Source organism: Scomber scombrus, chromosome 20, assembly GCF_963691925.1.
Source record: "Scomber scombrus chromosome 20, fScoSco1.1, whole genome shotgun sequence".
Taxonomy (NCBI): domain Eukaryota; kingdom Metazoa; phylum Chordata; class Actinopteri; order Scombriformes; family Scombridae; genus Scomber; species Scomber scombrus.
In genome coordinates this window covers 21,649,222-21,667,201 of record NC_084989.1, presented here as the reverse complement: position 1 = coordinate 21,667,201, position 17,980 = coordinate 21,649,222, and the positions used below count along the sequence as shown (strand labels likewise).

At 40.5% G+C, this 17,980-nt stretch overlaps 1 protein-coding gene across 1 annotated transcript in view; it reads left to right on the top strand.

Annotated features, from left to right (window-relative positions):
- pou6f2 (POU class 6 homeobox 2) overlaps positions 1–17,980 on the top strand; it is a 73,915-nt gene that overhangs the window by 747 nt on the left and 55,188 nt on the right. Inside the window, exons 2-3 of the mRNA XM_062441409.1 lie at positions 14,645–14,742; positions 16,406–16,420. Of these exons, the coding sequence (XP_062297393.1) occupies positions 14,645–14,742; positions 16,406–16,420 (113 nt within the window). The remainder of the gene's footprint in view (positions 1–14,644; positions 14,743–16,405; positions 16,421–17,980) is intronic.

Below are 17,980 nucleotides of genomic sequence, written 5' to 3'. Positions count from 1 at the left end.
ATATTCAGCAATGTTTACCTTTAAAATGTTCAAGATAAAGTCAAATTAAAACCTCTACATTATGGCAAATATTGTATTAATTCCACATTAAAAATGATTATATAGTAAATGTAAATAATTGGCTGATGAGTGCAGGATATAATATTATGTTTCCATATTACTCAGCCTTCTTTTCTTACACTTACTTATCTCCTCTGTTATTTTTAACTTTTTTGGGATGCACACTTGCAAATGATCTTCAAAATTAGCCAATTATTATCCCAGCATGCCTCATTATTTTTTGCAGTTATCTCATTAATTGAGAGTTCACACTCTGTCTCGGTTGTGTCTAAACAATTGTGTGTTTTCTTTAAATATATATTATGAGCTGTCTCATGTCATGTGGACTAATTCAATCATTGGGCCTCGTTATGAATCAATAAGCATAATTATATTAATGACATAGCAGCTAATTCAAATTATTTAATGTGATGGAAGGATGTGTTCCTAAAGTTTTGTTTAAATTAGAGGATCTTTAATTATTATTATTATGATTAGAAGTTATTATAAACTTATAATTTGTTATTGCATCAAATCTGTCCAGTTTAACAGATTCATTCTTATTAGAGAGACACATTTAAATTATATATTTAATGTCAAATAAATGACTGTGAAATGTAATTATAGTCAAAATTATAATTTTCCTCCCTGAAAGCTCCCTGCTTCTATTTTCTTTAGTTTTTAGTGTCACATTTGTTAAAAGACTTGCTACAAAGAGTTGATCCGTTTTTGTCAAATGTTATTATTATTATTGTTAATATTATTATATTATTTTGTGGTGACAACTAGAAAAACAAATATTTTTAATGGCTTTAAAATTTGCTTTCTTATTTTAATATTTACACAAACTATCTTGTCTGCTCTGCTTGTGACTGTCAGTGTGTGTTTTTCCCCATTTGTGAAAGTTAAACTGTGTGTGTGTGTGTTTATTTGGGTGTGTATGACTGTGTCAGAGTGTGTGTGTGTGTGTGTGTGTGTGTATGTGTGAGACTTTTGTAATAGCCGGTTATGAATGAATTTACACTGCAGTAACCAGCTTTGTGTTTTTATGTTTGTAAGATTTTTTAATAAGAGTTATTAGCATTAGGGTTAGGGATATAATAGGGGTATAATATCAGTATACACCCCTCTCTCTCTCTCAGTGTGTGTGTGTGTGGGTGTGGTGGTGAGTAGCAGTGTGAGAGTATAGTAACATGCCTACAGTATATAGACTCAAGCTTTCCAAAACATTTGTGAATGAGATAAAACAACCATTTTTTGAAGGGGGGGGGGGGTTTAACCAAATATTCCTCTCAAAACTAATCAGTTAGAGTTCAGCTGTCTCTTTTTTAAACCCTAATTTTCAAGAATAACCCGAGGCTAGAGGCTCTTCTAAACAAGGACTGTGTGCTGCTGCAGGATTTTGTCTGAAAGTGTTGCAATTTGGTCTAATAAGCATCAAGTCTCTCCTTTCTGATCAGTCTCTACTCCTCCTTTCTGATCAGTCTCTACTCCTCCTTTCTGATCAGTCTCTACTCCTCCTCTCTCAGTTTTTTGTCCATACTTTCATGCTAAATGCTTTAATGCTGTTTATTTCATTTTTAAGCTACTTTAATTTCAAATTTTGCACGTTAATATCAAATAAACACATATATTTTTCCTATATTGGTTAAAGTTTTTAGCTATTTCTCTACTGTGTGTTCACCTTCACGCCCTGTGTCCATTTTATGTTTGCGTTTGGCGCTCTGTGTGTGTTTATGTATGTGTGTGACGACCTATTGTCACACTGCATGTGGCTTGTTTGAGACGCCTCAGTGTAACCTGTGAATTTCGAGGGGGGGTGGTGGGTGGGGTAGTTGGAGTGTGGAGTGGAGATGGTTTCTCACTGGCCCCGGTGGCGGAGCCCTCGGCTGTGCCATCGGCAAAGTTTGGTTTGGGAACCGCTCGCTCACATGACCTGTCAGAGGAAAAAGCAGGGAACCGATGAGGAGACGTAACAGTCGTCTCTTCTGCTGGAGGGAGAGGGAGGAGGAAGAGGAGGGAGGAGGAGGGAGGAGAGACTCAGCATCTTTCTTTACATTAACTTAAACGCTGCCAGAATAAAAAAGAGAAAGTTGTAGTGATTGTGATAAGAGGTGCAGATGTGTGTTTACTCAAAGTCGAGAACGGTGACGGTGACTTGGTATTCTTTTAGCTTTTTAATGTTAATGTTTGTCTGATGGATTATATTATCTCAAGTTGTGCATAATAGGAACATTAAGGTAAAAGCTTGTGTGTCTTTAGTTCCAGAAAAGTTGGGAAGTGTTACTGTTTTATGTGTTTTTTACTCTTTTAAAATGAATGAATGGAGAGTATAAGGAGGTAGACAGTAATCCTGATTGGCTTGTTTTTGTGTTTGTGGTGAAATATCATCATTTATAAGGTTGGTTGCATTCACTTTAAAGCTAATGATATGATGAGTTTTTAACTACACTTTATATAATTCAGTGTTAATCTTTATCTGGTTTATTTTCTGTGTGCAGAAGCCACAATATTAAGATTGTTCCCCTCTACTTACAATCAAGAGATGAGTTAGTATAGAATAGTTTGGATGTGTTTCAAACTTTTTGCTTCTGTGTTTTTAATGTGTTTTATTTTGCATAATCTCTCTGATACAATGCTCCAATTTTATGACTGACAGCCCGACACAAACACTTCTTTTCTTATCACATGCACAGGAAAGAAAAAAAAAACTCCAGCACACACTAATAGTTTCAAGGAAATGCAAATCACACCGAGAGTTAATTTGCCTCCACTACGGTATCTATCGTGCAGACGTGAAGAAGAAAAAAAAGAAAAAAGATCATAAGTGCAGTTAGAATAGTTTTACACACATATTCACACAGCTAGTTTTAAAGTTTGCATCTTGAAGTCGACCTGCAGCTTAAAGAGTAGAGTTGTACAGTAAGTAACTCTTTTTTTTTTAGACTGAAAAAACGTGATAAATGTGCAGCGTTTTACTTTACCTCACTATTATGGCACTCTACAGCCAATAAAAACCATTTCAGAGTGGCGTTATTGAACAGTTTGGAGCCATAATTGCTGTAGTGTTGCATAGCCTCACTTATCCCCACTGTGCTCTGTGCCAGTATAGAGATGACATGATATATATATGTTTTCATATTTAGACAGCCTACCACAACTTTTCCTCCCCCTCTTATGGGAGTCGATGTGTGACTTTTTAGTTTTAGTGTGCAGGTACTTTGTGTGGCAAGTATATGAGATGGAAGAAGTCACCGGGAATGGGAGACAATGACAGTAGCGGTCATGTTTGTCTACAGTAAATCGTCCACGTTCAACAACACCCACCGCCACCACCACCACATGCGTTACGGCGTCGGGCGGTGAAAGGGTCGTTCTCCTCCCTAAAAGCTTGCCTGTGCAAATAGTCTTCCACTTCAGCTAACAGAGGGAGGGGTGGGAAAGGGGGGGGCTTACGAGGCACCACAAACATCCTGCCGCCTTGTATTTATTCCAAGTAGAAGTGGACATTAGGTGGGAAAGCTGTGGTTAGTAGGGCAAGCAATTTTTCTGTTTTTTTTTTTTTTTTCGAGATGGTGTTGGATGCGTACAGTTTCTGTCTTCTCTTCTCAAGCAAATCTCCCCCTTTCAGACATCAACAGACAAGATAATAAGACACTCAGAGCACAATTCCGTATTATATTCAGCAACCAAAGGCTCATCTCTTGTCAGTTTGCATTTACTCTCCCAAGGATGTGACGCTTCTATCATCATGCTGTCAAAGAGAGCCAGGCTGGAACGACAGGAGCACTCATTTCATACACTTACTGTCTACATGAAATGGTCTGCACTTATACGGATTCTGCCAAAATGGTGGAACATTTTCACAAAGGTCACCTAGAGACCCCTCCTCCTGCACCCACAACCCTCAGCCCAAAAAAAGAGCAAAAATGAATCTTCCATCCATCGATTTGTTGGTATCGGAGGTCGCTCAGAACAAAAAAAAAAGGAAAAAAAAGTCCACACACGAGATGCCTTATCGATTGTAACGCTGCACCTTGCTTCTTGCTTTTTCTGTTTTTTTGCTTCACGTCCTTACAGTGGATGGTGAAGTTAATTTAATCCCAGACATGTTTGGACAGTATGTGGACATTTGTCATGACAAACATGACTATACTTTTACTTTAAATGTGGTTTTGGACCAATTTAGCTGCTGAGAGACTGGAAAATGAAATCTATTAGTTGATTTTGGTGAGAAATCTGCAAGAAAATCTGAAAAAAACCCAAAGTATCTAACTTTTTGGCTTCCAAGTCCCACTTAGATTGACATCCTCTGGTGTAAATCTTGTATTAAGTCCGTATACAAAACTGTAAATTACATTAATTTCTTGTATATTAAAAAAAAGCCAAAGTAGCATGAAAGGTAAACATACTTAATGCTTACTTAATAGTCTTTGTATATGATGTGTCCACCTGGCTGGGACAACCCTTCTGTCTTTCGTTGAGAATTTTCTTCGGCCTTCGCAAATTCATACACACGTAGACATGCAGAAGAGTCACACACACACACACATACACACACACTGCTGGAGGCACGAGTTCTTATTATTTTTGTGTAATCAGCTTAGTGAGCAGGATGCATGGTGGGATAGGCTGCTTGCTGATGCAAAGAGCCTTGTAATGTTGTGTGGTGAGGTTAAGTAATAAAGTGGCGCAAAAAAAAAAAGAAATCCCAGCGCTGAATGAGCCATGCTGAGTAAATAAGAGTGGATAAAGGAGACCGAGGGGGGAACAAGTCTCTCCCCAGGAGGTGGATCTCATTATGGGGATTTCAGCTGTCTGCGCACACTTGAAAACAAGCTTAATGCATGCCTATAAAGCAGGTGTAATACATTTGCTAATGTGCCCGCAGTGCCCATGGCTACAGCAACACAATCACTGCGTGGCATTGGGGACACAGAGAGAGAAAAGGAGAGGGAGAAGGAGAGAGTGAGAGAGGATGAGCACGAGGCCGACTTCTTGTTTTCTCATACAAACAGCAGCAAAGGTCATCAGGTTTCACGGCTGCTTGGTTATACAGGAATGACTTTGAGCAACACACCTGAACTTCAAAAAAACTGACAATATAATTCTCCCCATTGTTTTTGTGTATTAAGAAGATTATTTTCGCCCATGACTAGAAAGTATTGCCAAAACAAAAGCGCAGCCGCAAGTTCTGTAGACGGGCAGCTGTGGAGAAAATAGATTGAATTTCAATATGCGTTTTATTTTCGTTATGGGCTTCCTTTAAGTTGGGAAATCATTTTTTTTCCTTTTTTTTTTAATTTAAAAAAACGTACATGTTGTATAGCATTCGCTCCATAACCAATATCAATAAGCCTTTCATGTCGAGCTAACAAAGAGGCATCACATCTCCTGGCACGGACACGGTTGGTGTTGTTGAGATGTAATTGAAGCTGCAAGGGTCACATTTTCGGAATAGAAATTACAGTCTTGTCTTTGACTTGTGTGGCGTGAACCAGAGATGCATCCCACAGCCCTTGTGTCCTTCACAAGCCTTTATTATTTATAACGCTGGCTCTTTGAGCAATGACCAGTACTAATGCATAACCTTCTGTCCTTCTGGCTGATTCGCTTCCTTTGAAACCAAAGATTGAGGCAGGAGAAGTGGGTGTATGGTGGATGAGGCAGGGGTGTGGGCGGGCGCGGGGAGGAGGAGGATTGGTGGGAGGGGGGGGGGGGGGGGGGTGTGTAGTATAGGGCAGTGGAGATATATCTGAGGATGTGGAATAACACTGTGATGCTTCTTTTCTCCAGAATAGAGTTATGGGCTTCAAAGCAATACTATTTCCTGACATCCCTCCCTCCACTATTTGTCTGCTTCACCAGAATAATGTGCTGGGAGGGGGGGGGGGGGGGGGGGAGGTGGGGCGGGGGTTGTGGGTTGGGGGTACATGATTATTTGCTTGTTTCCATCTGTACCCACTCAGTTCTGTAAATATCAGCCGCAAGAAGGGGAAGAGGGGGAATACAGTTACAACTAATACAGGACTTTTTCCTCCCAGATAAACTCATTTCTAGATAAACTCCATTTAGCTCAGGTTCAGTGGAGGTAAGATATACTCTTGTGCAGCCTGTATCACCTGATGTTATCCTATAGTGATTGAGCCTGTGCTGCAGTGCCGGTGTGATTCATTGTTATTATACCTCTATGACAGAAGGAACGGGTGAGGAGGAAGGGAGGGAGGAGGTGGAGGGGAGGGATGGAGGGGTGGAGAGGAGAGGAGGCTTTGAGGGGCAAGGGGTAGAAAGTGGGACATAGGCAGCATTAGTGCCGGATAGCCTGGGGGGCCCAGGCTGATGTGTCAGGCATGACATGTGGGTGTCTAGCCCACCACACACACACACACACACATGAACACACACATATACACACTAGGATGGACTGCCCTCACACCCCAATGGCTTCTTCTAAATGTCCTGCACTTGGCCAACACACAGGATGGACAAAAGGGACATTATGTTTTATTGTTGGTACAGTTAGAGGACACTCATTCATAATGATTGTCATAATTAATCAGATAATTTTATAAAATTGTGAAAAATGACATTCATAACTTTACACAGCTTCAAATCGCTTACTGAGTAACAGTCCAACATCAAAAAAATATTACATTTACAACGATATGAAACAGAAATAATCAGTAAATCATCCTGTTTGAGAAGCTAAAACCTGCAAATTTGGCAAAAGTTTGGTAATTTCTGCTTAATAAATAACATACAACCTTTAAGCTGTCATAGAAATTGTTGATTACTTATTTGCTAATTGACTTACGTCCTTGTAACTTTGTCATTTGATCTTTTTTCTTAAAGGCGATAATAGGGCGTAAACTTAAGCTTATTTTCATTGCCGATTTATTGAAAGATTAGAACATAGTGTCCATCACTGATTCCTGGAGCTCAAGGTGATGTCTTTAGTTATCTTGCTTTGTCTGAACGTCAAAAGATATTTAGTTGAAAATGATGAAAGAAAGTAGAAATCATCACATCTGAGAAGCTGCTACCATGTCATGTTTGGCAATTTAGAAATAATCAGTCAATCATCTTTTTTGAGAAGCTGAAACCTGCAAATTTGGCAAAAGTTTGGCAATTTCTGCTTAATAGATAACATGCAACCTTTAAGCTATCATCAAAATTGTAGATTACTTATTTTCTAATTCACTAACTTGCTTGTAACTTTGTCATTTGTCTTTTTTCTCAAAGACTTATTTTCATTACTGATGTATTGAAACTTTACAAAATATCCATCACTGTTTCCTGGAGCTCAAGGTGACGTCTGAATGTCAAAAACTGAAAGATATTTAGTTGAAAATGATAAAAAATTAAACAGATAAAAGAAGAAAATCATCACATATGAGAAGCTGCTTCCAACTAATTGATTAATTCTTCTCTTCTCTTGTCATCAGAGCCTTTTGGTTTTTATTACACAGACAAAGTAGAGATGTATGACGAAGATGAGAGAGAGAGAGAGAGAGAGAGAGAGAGAGAGGTGCGGGGTTGTCGGCTCGCGGGGCAGCAGAATCCTATTTACAGCAAATATCATTTAAGTAATTCGGGAGGAGGAGGAGGAGCAAATTGTGAAGCAGGCATCTCCTAAAAGGCTTACAGCAGCTCTCTCTAACGCTATAGTCTTCATCTCGCTTTCACCGCTCGGCCGTAAAAGGATGAAGAATAATTTTTGGGATTGTTATTTGCCTCTTTCAACCCCTGAGCTAATCAGGTTGATATTGCTTTGGGAATGAGTAGAGGGGGAGAGAGAGGGCGCTCCATAACAGATGTGCTCATGTGCAAAGTGTCCCGAGTCCCCCCCCCCACCCCCTTACTCAAAGTCCCCTCTCTCCCCCCCCTTCTCCATCTTCCTCTCTCTCTCTCTCTCTCTCTCTCTCTCTCTACATCACACCATCCTCTCCTTCTTGACCTTTTGAAACGGGCATCGCCTCTTCTCACCAATTTACCTCCCTCTGGTCCCTCTTGTGCGTGTTTCTGCCTCTACAGCAGCATCAAGGGAGACAGAAAGAGAGAGAGAGACAGGTGCGTAAGAGCACGGTGGAGCGGAGCACTCTCATGTCCGAGAGCCCTTTTTTTTTCCCAGTGAAGAAGAACTGCGGGCACACGAGTGAGAGCATAAGTGTCGGAGAGGCCCTTTACTGCTCTGAGCATCGTTTACATGCAGATTTCTCTCCCGTCCAAAAACAGCTTACATCTTCTTCTTCTCACAACCCTGAAATGTTTGCCATTTTTCTGTTGTTTATATTTTAAAAGAGAGAAAGAGAGAGACATCTATTACCTCCATCGCATCAATGTCCTCTCTCTCTCTCTTTCTTTCTTTCTCTCTCTCCGTCCGTCCTTCTTCCCCCTACTCGTCGCCCTCTGCTCGTGGCTTAACAATCACCTCAGACACAGTCGACACAGAACTGCTGAGGTGCAAAATCCTTTCTGTTCGGCACACTCCGCAGCACCACCCTCATATGTATGTAATTCCTTAACTCACATAATTCGACTATGTGCCAGAATAATGAATGAGTTAGATTTCTTTTTCCCTCTCTCTTTCTCTTTCTCTCTACGATGAGGAATCAAGCATTAATGTTGGAGGCCTCCAGAGGGGAGAGATTGCTGTGGCCTCTTCTCTCCTCTTTGCCCTGCGCAGGTGGGCTCTTAATTAAGGAAATGACAGCTCTCCTAGCAGTGGCGGTAGCCATAATGTAGCTAATAGTGTTACAAGCAGCCACTCAAAAGTCAGTCTCTGGTGATTTTTCTATCCCCCTCAGAAAACGCTATTGACCTATCCTCCCAGCAGCAGCTTCTCCATCCCCAGCCTCTAAACAGAGTATTACTCCCCTGCAGGTCCAGAGGGAGCCATCTGACTAAGAGCACCTGGAGTTATTGGCAGCAGATTACGCTCCGTGTTATTGTTAAGAGCTTTGGTGCCTGTAATGAAACACTGAGCTAAATCAAAGGTGGTTTTGGATCCTTTGCATTCTACAAGGAGTTAAGTAAATCGCTGTAAAGCTCACGCCGCACATATTACAGGTTGTGCTCTTAACGTATAGGCTACAGTAGTCAGGCTTGTGTGTGTAACAGTCTTTGAACTTTATTCCACTTTATTCCATGCTACTTTTGATAGAAAAAATGCTGCCCTCTCTCCCCCTCTCTCCCCCCTCTCCCCCTCTTTCACTCTCCAATGCTACATCAGCTTTCCAAGTGGTATTAACAAAATCAATGGTCAAACAATTTGGGACAATTGGCTGCGTATTGATGGAATTAAACCTCGCATTGTTGTGTTTTTTTTCTTCTGGACCCATCCTTAACGCTTCGGCGGCTCACATTTGACGATGACAGCAATATATTGTCGATGTGCTTGCGTTTTTTTGCTTTATTTTTTTAGCACTGTAATTATCACTCCTCCATTCATTATAACTGATAAGAATGTGATTAACTTCTTCAGTCCTTCTTTTTCTACTTCTTCTTCTTTTCTTTTTTTTTTGACTTCACATGTGAAATCATTTCACATGGATTAGATTTCAGCGGTAAAATGATTGACAACATCTTAATAGCAAACACATGCACTCAGCCAGACATTTTCAAAAGGACCATTATAAAAATGGGGCTTGGCTGTTCATTCTGAATAGCCTGAATCGTTACCGGAGCCTCTCTCCTACATTTGACAACTTACATAATGCATTTCCACTAAAATAGCTTAAGTGTTACAGCTTCTTTTATGGGCAAAAATTGATTCATAAATGCACCGAGGCGAAAGCTAACATGAACACAAAGCTTTCAATAACACCCATTTTATTCCGACTGTCAATGTATGAAGCGGTTGCATTAGACAAGGTGGCATGCTGATTGCTTTATGAAATCCAGGCTAATTGTTTTGTGGTGTAGTCCTTGGGGCACCCTGCATTAAGACAGGCCGAATCAAGTCATATAAATATAGCTCTTTACCCCCCCCCCCCCCCCCCCTCTACCCCCTCTCAACCAACACACACACATATATATACACACACACATACACAGCACATACAGTAGAAGCCTTGTGTGGCATTGAAAGTCACTCTCCAGTGGCCACTTTGCTGATCAATGAGAGAGAATTTATATAGTGGTGGATATTGGCAATCTTTTCATGACATAAGCCACATCAAATGTTGCCCTTCGCTCTATAATAAATATAATTATTTCACTTCCATTTAAAACGTTTTTTTTTTTCTTCTTATTCTCACCATGTAACTTCAGTAGAAGTATTGAATAAATAGGTGGATTGTTTCATGTAATTAAACCCATCTTCTTACTTTCAGTCAAGGCCATGATGAGCCATGCCTTCATGTAGATCTGTGGAGGCTAAAAAGTGTTTTTTGTCATCCTGAATGAAGATGTGATTTAAGGCCACTTGTTCTGTTACAACAGTGATTAAAGTGCTCCGCAGATTCGAAATCAGAGATGTGACTCAAACGTCCCAGATAAACGTGAAGCTATGTTGAATGTACGTCGACTATTCTCTCTTTTTCTTTTTTTTTTGCCTCTTCTTTTCATCTCTCCTCACTTCAATACATCCATTCATTCAATTTTATCCATTGTGTGACCCGCGTATAATCACGGCATCAAAGGACTTTTTTCTTTTTAGTAAAGGTTTTGATCGAGGTATTTCTCCTCTCCTTTTTTTCCCCCTGTATTAATATCCATCTGGAAATCCATTTAAGAATCATTCACATTGGATAAGTAGATTTTTTCTAAAAGAAAAGAAACACAAAAACATGTACAAGGATTGTGGTAATAAAAAGAATTGAAGATTGACTCCTGGGTATCGCTCCTGTCAGCTATTTAATTTAGTTAAAAGAAATTACACAAATCCTTCGGGGGAATGATGTGCATGTGTATTTATTTATTATCGATCTCTCACCCGGCCATAAACGTGTTAACGTTACGGATATTTGCAAGGGGGATGAAGCTTTCTAAGTTATTGTGAAATGATGCAATGAAAGGCATCAAGCAATCGTTATTCAGTTGAGTCTCCCGCACTGTTTATCAGATAAAATGTATTATTCACAACCAATATCTTAACTGCTGCAATCATGAGCCCCACACTGTCTGAAGCTTATTGATGATGTTATAGAGTCTCGTTCCTTCATTATAAGTCGAGCGTCTTAATTTTAGATAATTGGCTTTTGTCTTAGTGTGTTCTGATGATAATTAGATAATTCGCTGACATAAAAGTTGCTCAGTAGCACTGCTGGGTTTTATTATTGCTATCCAAGTGTGGCTGAATTTCCTTTTTGGAGAAGATGTGGGGGATGGGGGGGGGCGGAGTTTGAGTTGCTTGTAAATGAAAATCAGGCTGTTTCAAGTCTGCAAGGGAACGAAATTAATTTAATAATGACTAAAGTGAGAATTAACTGCTTGGAGACAATACTTCTAATGAAATCCAAGTGAAAGAATTCACAGCCTCATATTATCTACACTCCAGTCCCCCCCCACCCACCCCCACCCCCACCAAATGAATTTAAATTTATACAGCAGATTATGGTGCTGCTGTACTTTATACGGACTCTTAATACATCCACAAAGTGTTTGTTTGTTGTGTGTTCAGGTTGATCTTAATTCCTAGATACTGTGTGTGCACAAGGCGGGGCAAGGCTGTGCACGCAACGTGATCCATAATGGGTGAAATAATTGGCGAAAAAAGAGACTCGGCTTGTCAAAACATCCAGTGCATTTGTGACGTTGATAAGCGAGAGGATGTGGACCCTTCTTCATGGTGAAGAAGTAGGCCCAGCCAGCCAGAGGTAGAAAAACCAGCAAGAAAAAGCAGGCTTTCTCCCCCCCTTGGGCTTTCACATCAACCATCAAATGGTTGAGGTTCATTTGTTAGGTCATGCCATTCACCAATTATTTGGATTTTATGTAAAGATGAAATGATTTAGTTGGCGGAGCTGAGTTTAAAACGTAATGCATAAATATACTTGACAGGCAATGAGATCTCGCTGGCAAGGCTACTCAATAGTTCTTTTTGTATGAAGGAGCTGGAAACCACTGCATGCCCTGTTTGTTCAACTAAACTCTATTCATGTGCCAATAAAAAGACACAATACATCAGAGTTTTATTCTCATTTAAAAGCTGCGATATTCCGTTTAAGAAATTCGATCTTACGGAGGAAATGTGATTATATGTTTCTTAATTCATTGCCATCGTTGTGTGGGTTAACAAGGTCTCCTGGCCTTCAAACACATCTCCACATGGTTAGCTTGACTTTCAATACAAAATCTACTTTATACAAGAGAGAGACAGTACGTTTAAAAAGATGTTTTATTCACTTCTTGTGAGAGGTTTTCAAAACAGAGTCATACTTATTAAATCACAGATGGCACATAACCTTTTTTTCTTTCTCTTTTTTTTAATGATCGCATTTTTGCTAAATGAATAAGTCAGTTTTATTCTGCCTGTAATTTGACTCGTTAACTATGCATAATAGGACTTTTAGGCATTCATCTGCACTTTCATTAGCAGAGTTAACACATCATGATCTAAAAGTTGAAGTTAAGTCAGTACTTTTTTCTTTCTTGTAGCACACATGCAGTCTCCTCATCACTCTGCAGTACATTTAAAACTCATTTTCACTTCATGTTTAGATCATTAAGACACACACAAGGTTCAAATCTGTGTTTCACACTGCTGTGCAAAGATTAAGCATTGAATCAGACCTCTTAAATGTACAATTTATAACATTTTAACATTATATGTATTCATAACATTAGCAGAGTTTACACATCATAATCTAAAAGTTAAAGTTTAGTCATTATTTTTTTCTTTCTTACAGCACATATGCAGTCTCCTCATCACTCTGCAGTACATTTAAAACTCATTTTCACTTCATGTTTAGATAATTAAAGCACAGACAAGTCACTACACTGCTGTGCAAAGATTAAGCATTGAGTCTGACCTTAAATATACAATATATAACATTTTCAGAAGCAAAGCAACATCTTTTCAGCTGTGTCACTGAGTAATATATGAGTCAGCTGCACTCTACAGTCTGTAGATGTGTTTTCTGTATAATCAGCAATGACTGAGCTGACATATAAAAACATAAAGTCTGAGAAAGAAGGAAAAACACCCAAATTAATAACAGGATAAATGTCTCCGAAATAAATAAAAACTCAAATATGTTGGATTACATCTTGATGGTTGATCAAAGGCGGAATCATTCACCCGAGTTAATGCTAATGTCGTAAAAGCACGTCAGTTTACGTCAATAAAAAGGGTCTGAAGCTGTCGTTGGAGCCTCTGAACGAGACGTGAGATGAATCAGCAGAGAACATGTTTGTATTGACAGCCTGTCAGTAACAGAGCAGGAGGGGTCCGTGTTGGTAATGGCACGTTGTTTTTAATACACTCCTCACCTTCACCAACTTATTTAAAAAGCCAATCATCTTCTAAACATCACACATCACATCCACGCTACAACCTCCTGTCAACTTGAAGTCTCTACATGGAAATCAATGCAACTTTGTGTGTTTTTGCCTCGTTTACAACTTACAACAAGGTATTTAATTATAAAAATTCACATTTTTGTTGCAAAGCTCAGTCTCTTTTTATATCTCCAGATATCTAATATGTCTCTCTCACAATACTAATAAGTTTTTGGTCATGCTCTTCATGTGAAAACTGCTCTCATAAACAGATACTCACAAATAATGAAATGAAGAGATTTTCACTCAGATGGGGTCACACACTGTATTTTCTGTTTTTCTCTCTCCGTGACAGTCATTTTTGGTGAAAGGCATGTATGAAACATTTAATTTTTCTGACATTTCTCCCTGTGAGATCTGCACTCCACAAGCCTCCGTGTCAACATCGGGGCGTCACGTGACCTCAATATCATCGCAGGTCAAAGGGTGACGGTCAGAGCAGCCTTTCAGACCTTTTAGAGCAGTCCGCACTCTCTCGTTGCTCTCTCCATTCACCGCTCCGAGATCCAGCGAGATAGCGATTGATATGATATCCAATCGTCGGTGTCCTTTTTTTTTTTTTTTTTATTCTCCCCCCGCAGCCATCAGCAAGCTTATTATCATGTCCCTGTCTGCTCTGCTCCACTCTGCCCTCATAGCAAACAGGTCTAATTGTGTCTCGTAGCTGCAGGCTCAGAAACGAGAGGGAGGGGAGCGGGTTTTTATAGATGAGTGATACTCAGTGATGTAAATGGCTGAATAATATGGCCCCGGCGTTTGTGGTGGAGCTCTATCTCTCGGCGGTAATCTAGGCCATCGGGGACCCGCCAGTATACATCATCCCCTCCCCATCAATGAGCCTCTCTCTCTCCGCTGGTTGGTAATTTATTCAGCGCTACAGCGGTTATTGATAAAGCACTTAAATACAAATTCCCTGCTTTCTCAACTGCCCTCCTCCGCTCTGTACGACAGCCTGTGTTGTAATATCACTGTGTGGTTTGTGTTGTGTGTTTATCTACGTGGATAGTCTGTGTTCTCATCTTTTTATTCCCTCTCTCTCTCTCTGTCTCTCTCTCTCTCTCTCTCTGTTTTTCTCTCTTCTTCTGCCTCTTTGCTCCCTCAGGAGCTCGTGACGGTTCGGTCCAGTCTGACGTCAGCAGCAGTCCTTCTGAGCAGAGTCAGCTGGGACAGACTCATCCCGGATACCCAATGGGTCCACAGGTGAGTCAGAAAGGATCTTCAGCCCTTCACCCCCTAAAACCTAAACATCTGGATTATCTTAACCCTTCATAGAGCACTCATTGAAATACTAGAGAGTTATTGGGGGGATATTGCATGACTTTTTTATGTTGCAAATCGAAGTCAATAAAGTTACCATATATGGTTCCTCGCCAGTCTAGGGTGAAACATTTTCCAAAAAGTCTATTAATAAAAATCCACATGGTTCTACAACCTCACAGAGAGGCATAGGGAGACTATTTTGGATGTTTATGGCAGTTAGCAGGGGTGTCAAACTCATCTTAGTTGTGGAGCCAGACCAGTAAAATAGTCATCTATATATTATATCTTTATTATAATAATTCATCTATTCACAAAACAGATGAACAGCCTGACATGTCTGAAGAAGAATTAATGCAATTTCAACAATATTATGTTGGTTTTTTTGTCATTATTTTGCTCAGAAACTGCTGTTTGACAACATTTTGCACAATGTTGAATATATGAATTGTTTAAATATCACTACAGTATGTATTCATTGTTTTTTCCAGAAAATTATAATCTGGTTAGAGAGGAAAAAACTTCTGAAGCAGCAGAAAAAGTGGAATTACTTTTGGAACTTCTTTAAAGTTATCCAGTGGGCCAAAATTTGACCTCTTGGAGGGCCGGTTCTGGCCTGCGGGCCGTATATTTGACATCCCCACGATAAAGAGTTAATGCTTTGATGAACTCACCCAAATGTGCACAAGATGACATAATAAGTTGCATAAAAGTGGCATGAAAAGTGTCTCACACACACACACACACACACACACACACACAATAAGTATGAATCCTTGAATTGAGGCTTTTCAAGAGTCGGATGCTCCCGTTTCACATGAGGAGAAATTTTTTTTTTAAACAGCGCACTGACAAAAGAAAAAGTAGAAGAGGCTCTTCAATGCAAAAAGAATGTGGTGTGCCTCTCTATTTATCTCTCCACTACTAGACACACTGCTCTTTTTCTTTCTTTTTTCTTTTTTCTTACTATTTATTTTAATGCAACCACACCGCTTTGCATCCAGTTCCCTCCCTGACCTTTGTGAATGAAAACACTGAAAGATACACAACCTAAATTGTGCGTGTGTGTGTGTGTGTGTGCGTGTGTGTGTGTGTGCGTGTGTGTGCGTGCGTGTGTGTACTGAGTCATTTCAAAGATCGACAGGCAGTGAAGGCTTGTGATCGCGCATAATGATGCTTAAGATGACTGCCTTGCTCAGCTTAAACTATAAAACTAACGCTAAATGCTATCGTTTTGAGCTAAAGTCGTGAGTGTATTTTGTCACCACGCGTCATCATCCTCTAATGTAATTAAGACATGGCGCTAACGAGCTGACAATACAGGCCTTGTCAAAACAAGCAGGGGAGCAGAAAGCTCGAGCCTGCAGCCGTGTTAATAGCTCAATCAGGCATTGTCCTATCTGATTGGATTTATTGGCCTGGGTGGCTCTGCGATGTTTAATGAACATCTATCTCATTAGTGCTGCTCAATGTCACCCACCGCTCAACACACACACATAAACACACACACACACACACACACAGGCACAGGCACATGCACAGACACAGCATCAGCATCAGGTTTCCTTCACCCTCTTTAATAAGGCCATTCTCCCTCTGCCCTCAGTGTTACTCAATGACAGTCAATCCTCATCAGGATAAACAAAAGAGGAAACATGAGAGAGAGGGAGAGACGTTCAATTTAGGCAAGGGGGGGGGGGGGGGGGAATTGACTCTCTCTCTCCCCTGTGTGTGAGAGAGAGAGTCAATCTGCCGTGGATGGAAATAAAGGATGATCTTAATTAAAACCACTTTTCTGATAACGGATACCCACGCTGGTCAGAGCCACTGTTCTGTTCTGGTAATAGATAAGAAATAAACACCAAAAAAAAGGGGAAGAAAAAAAAAAGAGAGGAAAGTATCTCAGGCAGACGGCAGTTAAGAGTCTAAGCCTCAGCAGGCGGCTCTCAACAGTCACCATCTAATATATTAATGCTGTCAGTACAGTCTCTGTGAAGCTAACACTTTTCAGAAACAAAGGCGCTCCACATGCCATACCCAATTCTCTTGTTCCAGGATCAATATGTTTTGATAGATTCTCGCTCCAGAGCCGGATATTGTTCGAACAACCATTATCCGATGGTAGTTTACCCAACATGAATCCACCTTCCTTCTGTTTCCCCGCTCACAGTTAGGATGACAAAAGTCTGCTATCTGGGTGATTATGGGCAATTTCTCAGTGCCAGAGCTGCCAAGCAGATAGAAGGGGCCCATTCTCCCCCTGCTGATGGGCAGGGTGGAGAGAGAGAGAGAGGCTGGCTACCGCATCCAAGTCCTGAGTGTGGGGCTGCTTTTTCTCTCTCCCCTCCCCATCTCCTCAACACACACCCAGTCTGTGTGAGTCTGTGTGGCCCCTAGGAGACCACTTCTCAACACTCAGCTGTCAGGCCTGCCAAGCGCTGTGCAGCAGCTTTCCAACGGCACCTACGGAGAGGGAAAGAGAGAGACAGAGAGAGAGAGAGAGAGAGAGAGGGAGGAAAAAAGGCAAGAAGGTGAACTGCTGCTGTAAATTTCGATGAGTGATGCTGGGGATCCTCATAGCTACAAAAAAAAAGAAGGAGACTTTATTGTGTGGCTGCAGAGTCGAGCTAATTACATTCACGCTAAATTTATCCTTATCTCAGATTATGGATGCATGCATGTACGGTGTTCCCAACCCGGATGATGAAGATGTTAATCGCTCTTTAACTGGCACAACAAACAGCCTAAAGAGCAAGAAAACTCCTGAACTGCAAACTCCAAACTCTCTCTCTCTCTCTCTCTCTCTCTCTCTCTTCTCTCTCTCTCTCTCTCTCTCTCTCTCTCTCTCTCTCTCTCTCTCTCTCTCTCTCTCTTTCTTGTCTGTCAGCTGACTGTGTGCTTAACATCTGCCTTCTCCTCCAACATAAGAAAAAAGCTGCCTGTAATGATAAATAAATCAGTGATACATCTGATAATTGTAGAATTGTCTTTTAATGTTATTCCCTTTCTATGCTGAGGCTGTCTTTTTTGCTGTCAAGCCCTGGCAAATCTCATTTTGTTTGACTCGCAGATGAAATGTTCAAAGAGCGTCTTTGATTATGCGCCGCTTTCGATTTTTGAGATTAGTCGAGTTTTAAAATGCAAGATTAAACATGTCACCAGCAGCCTAACAAACGGGTCG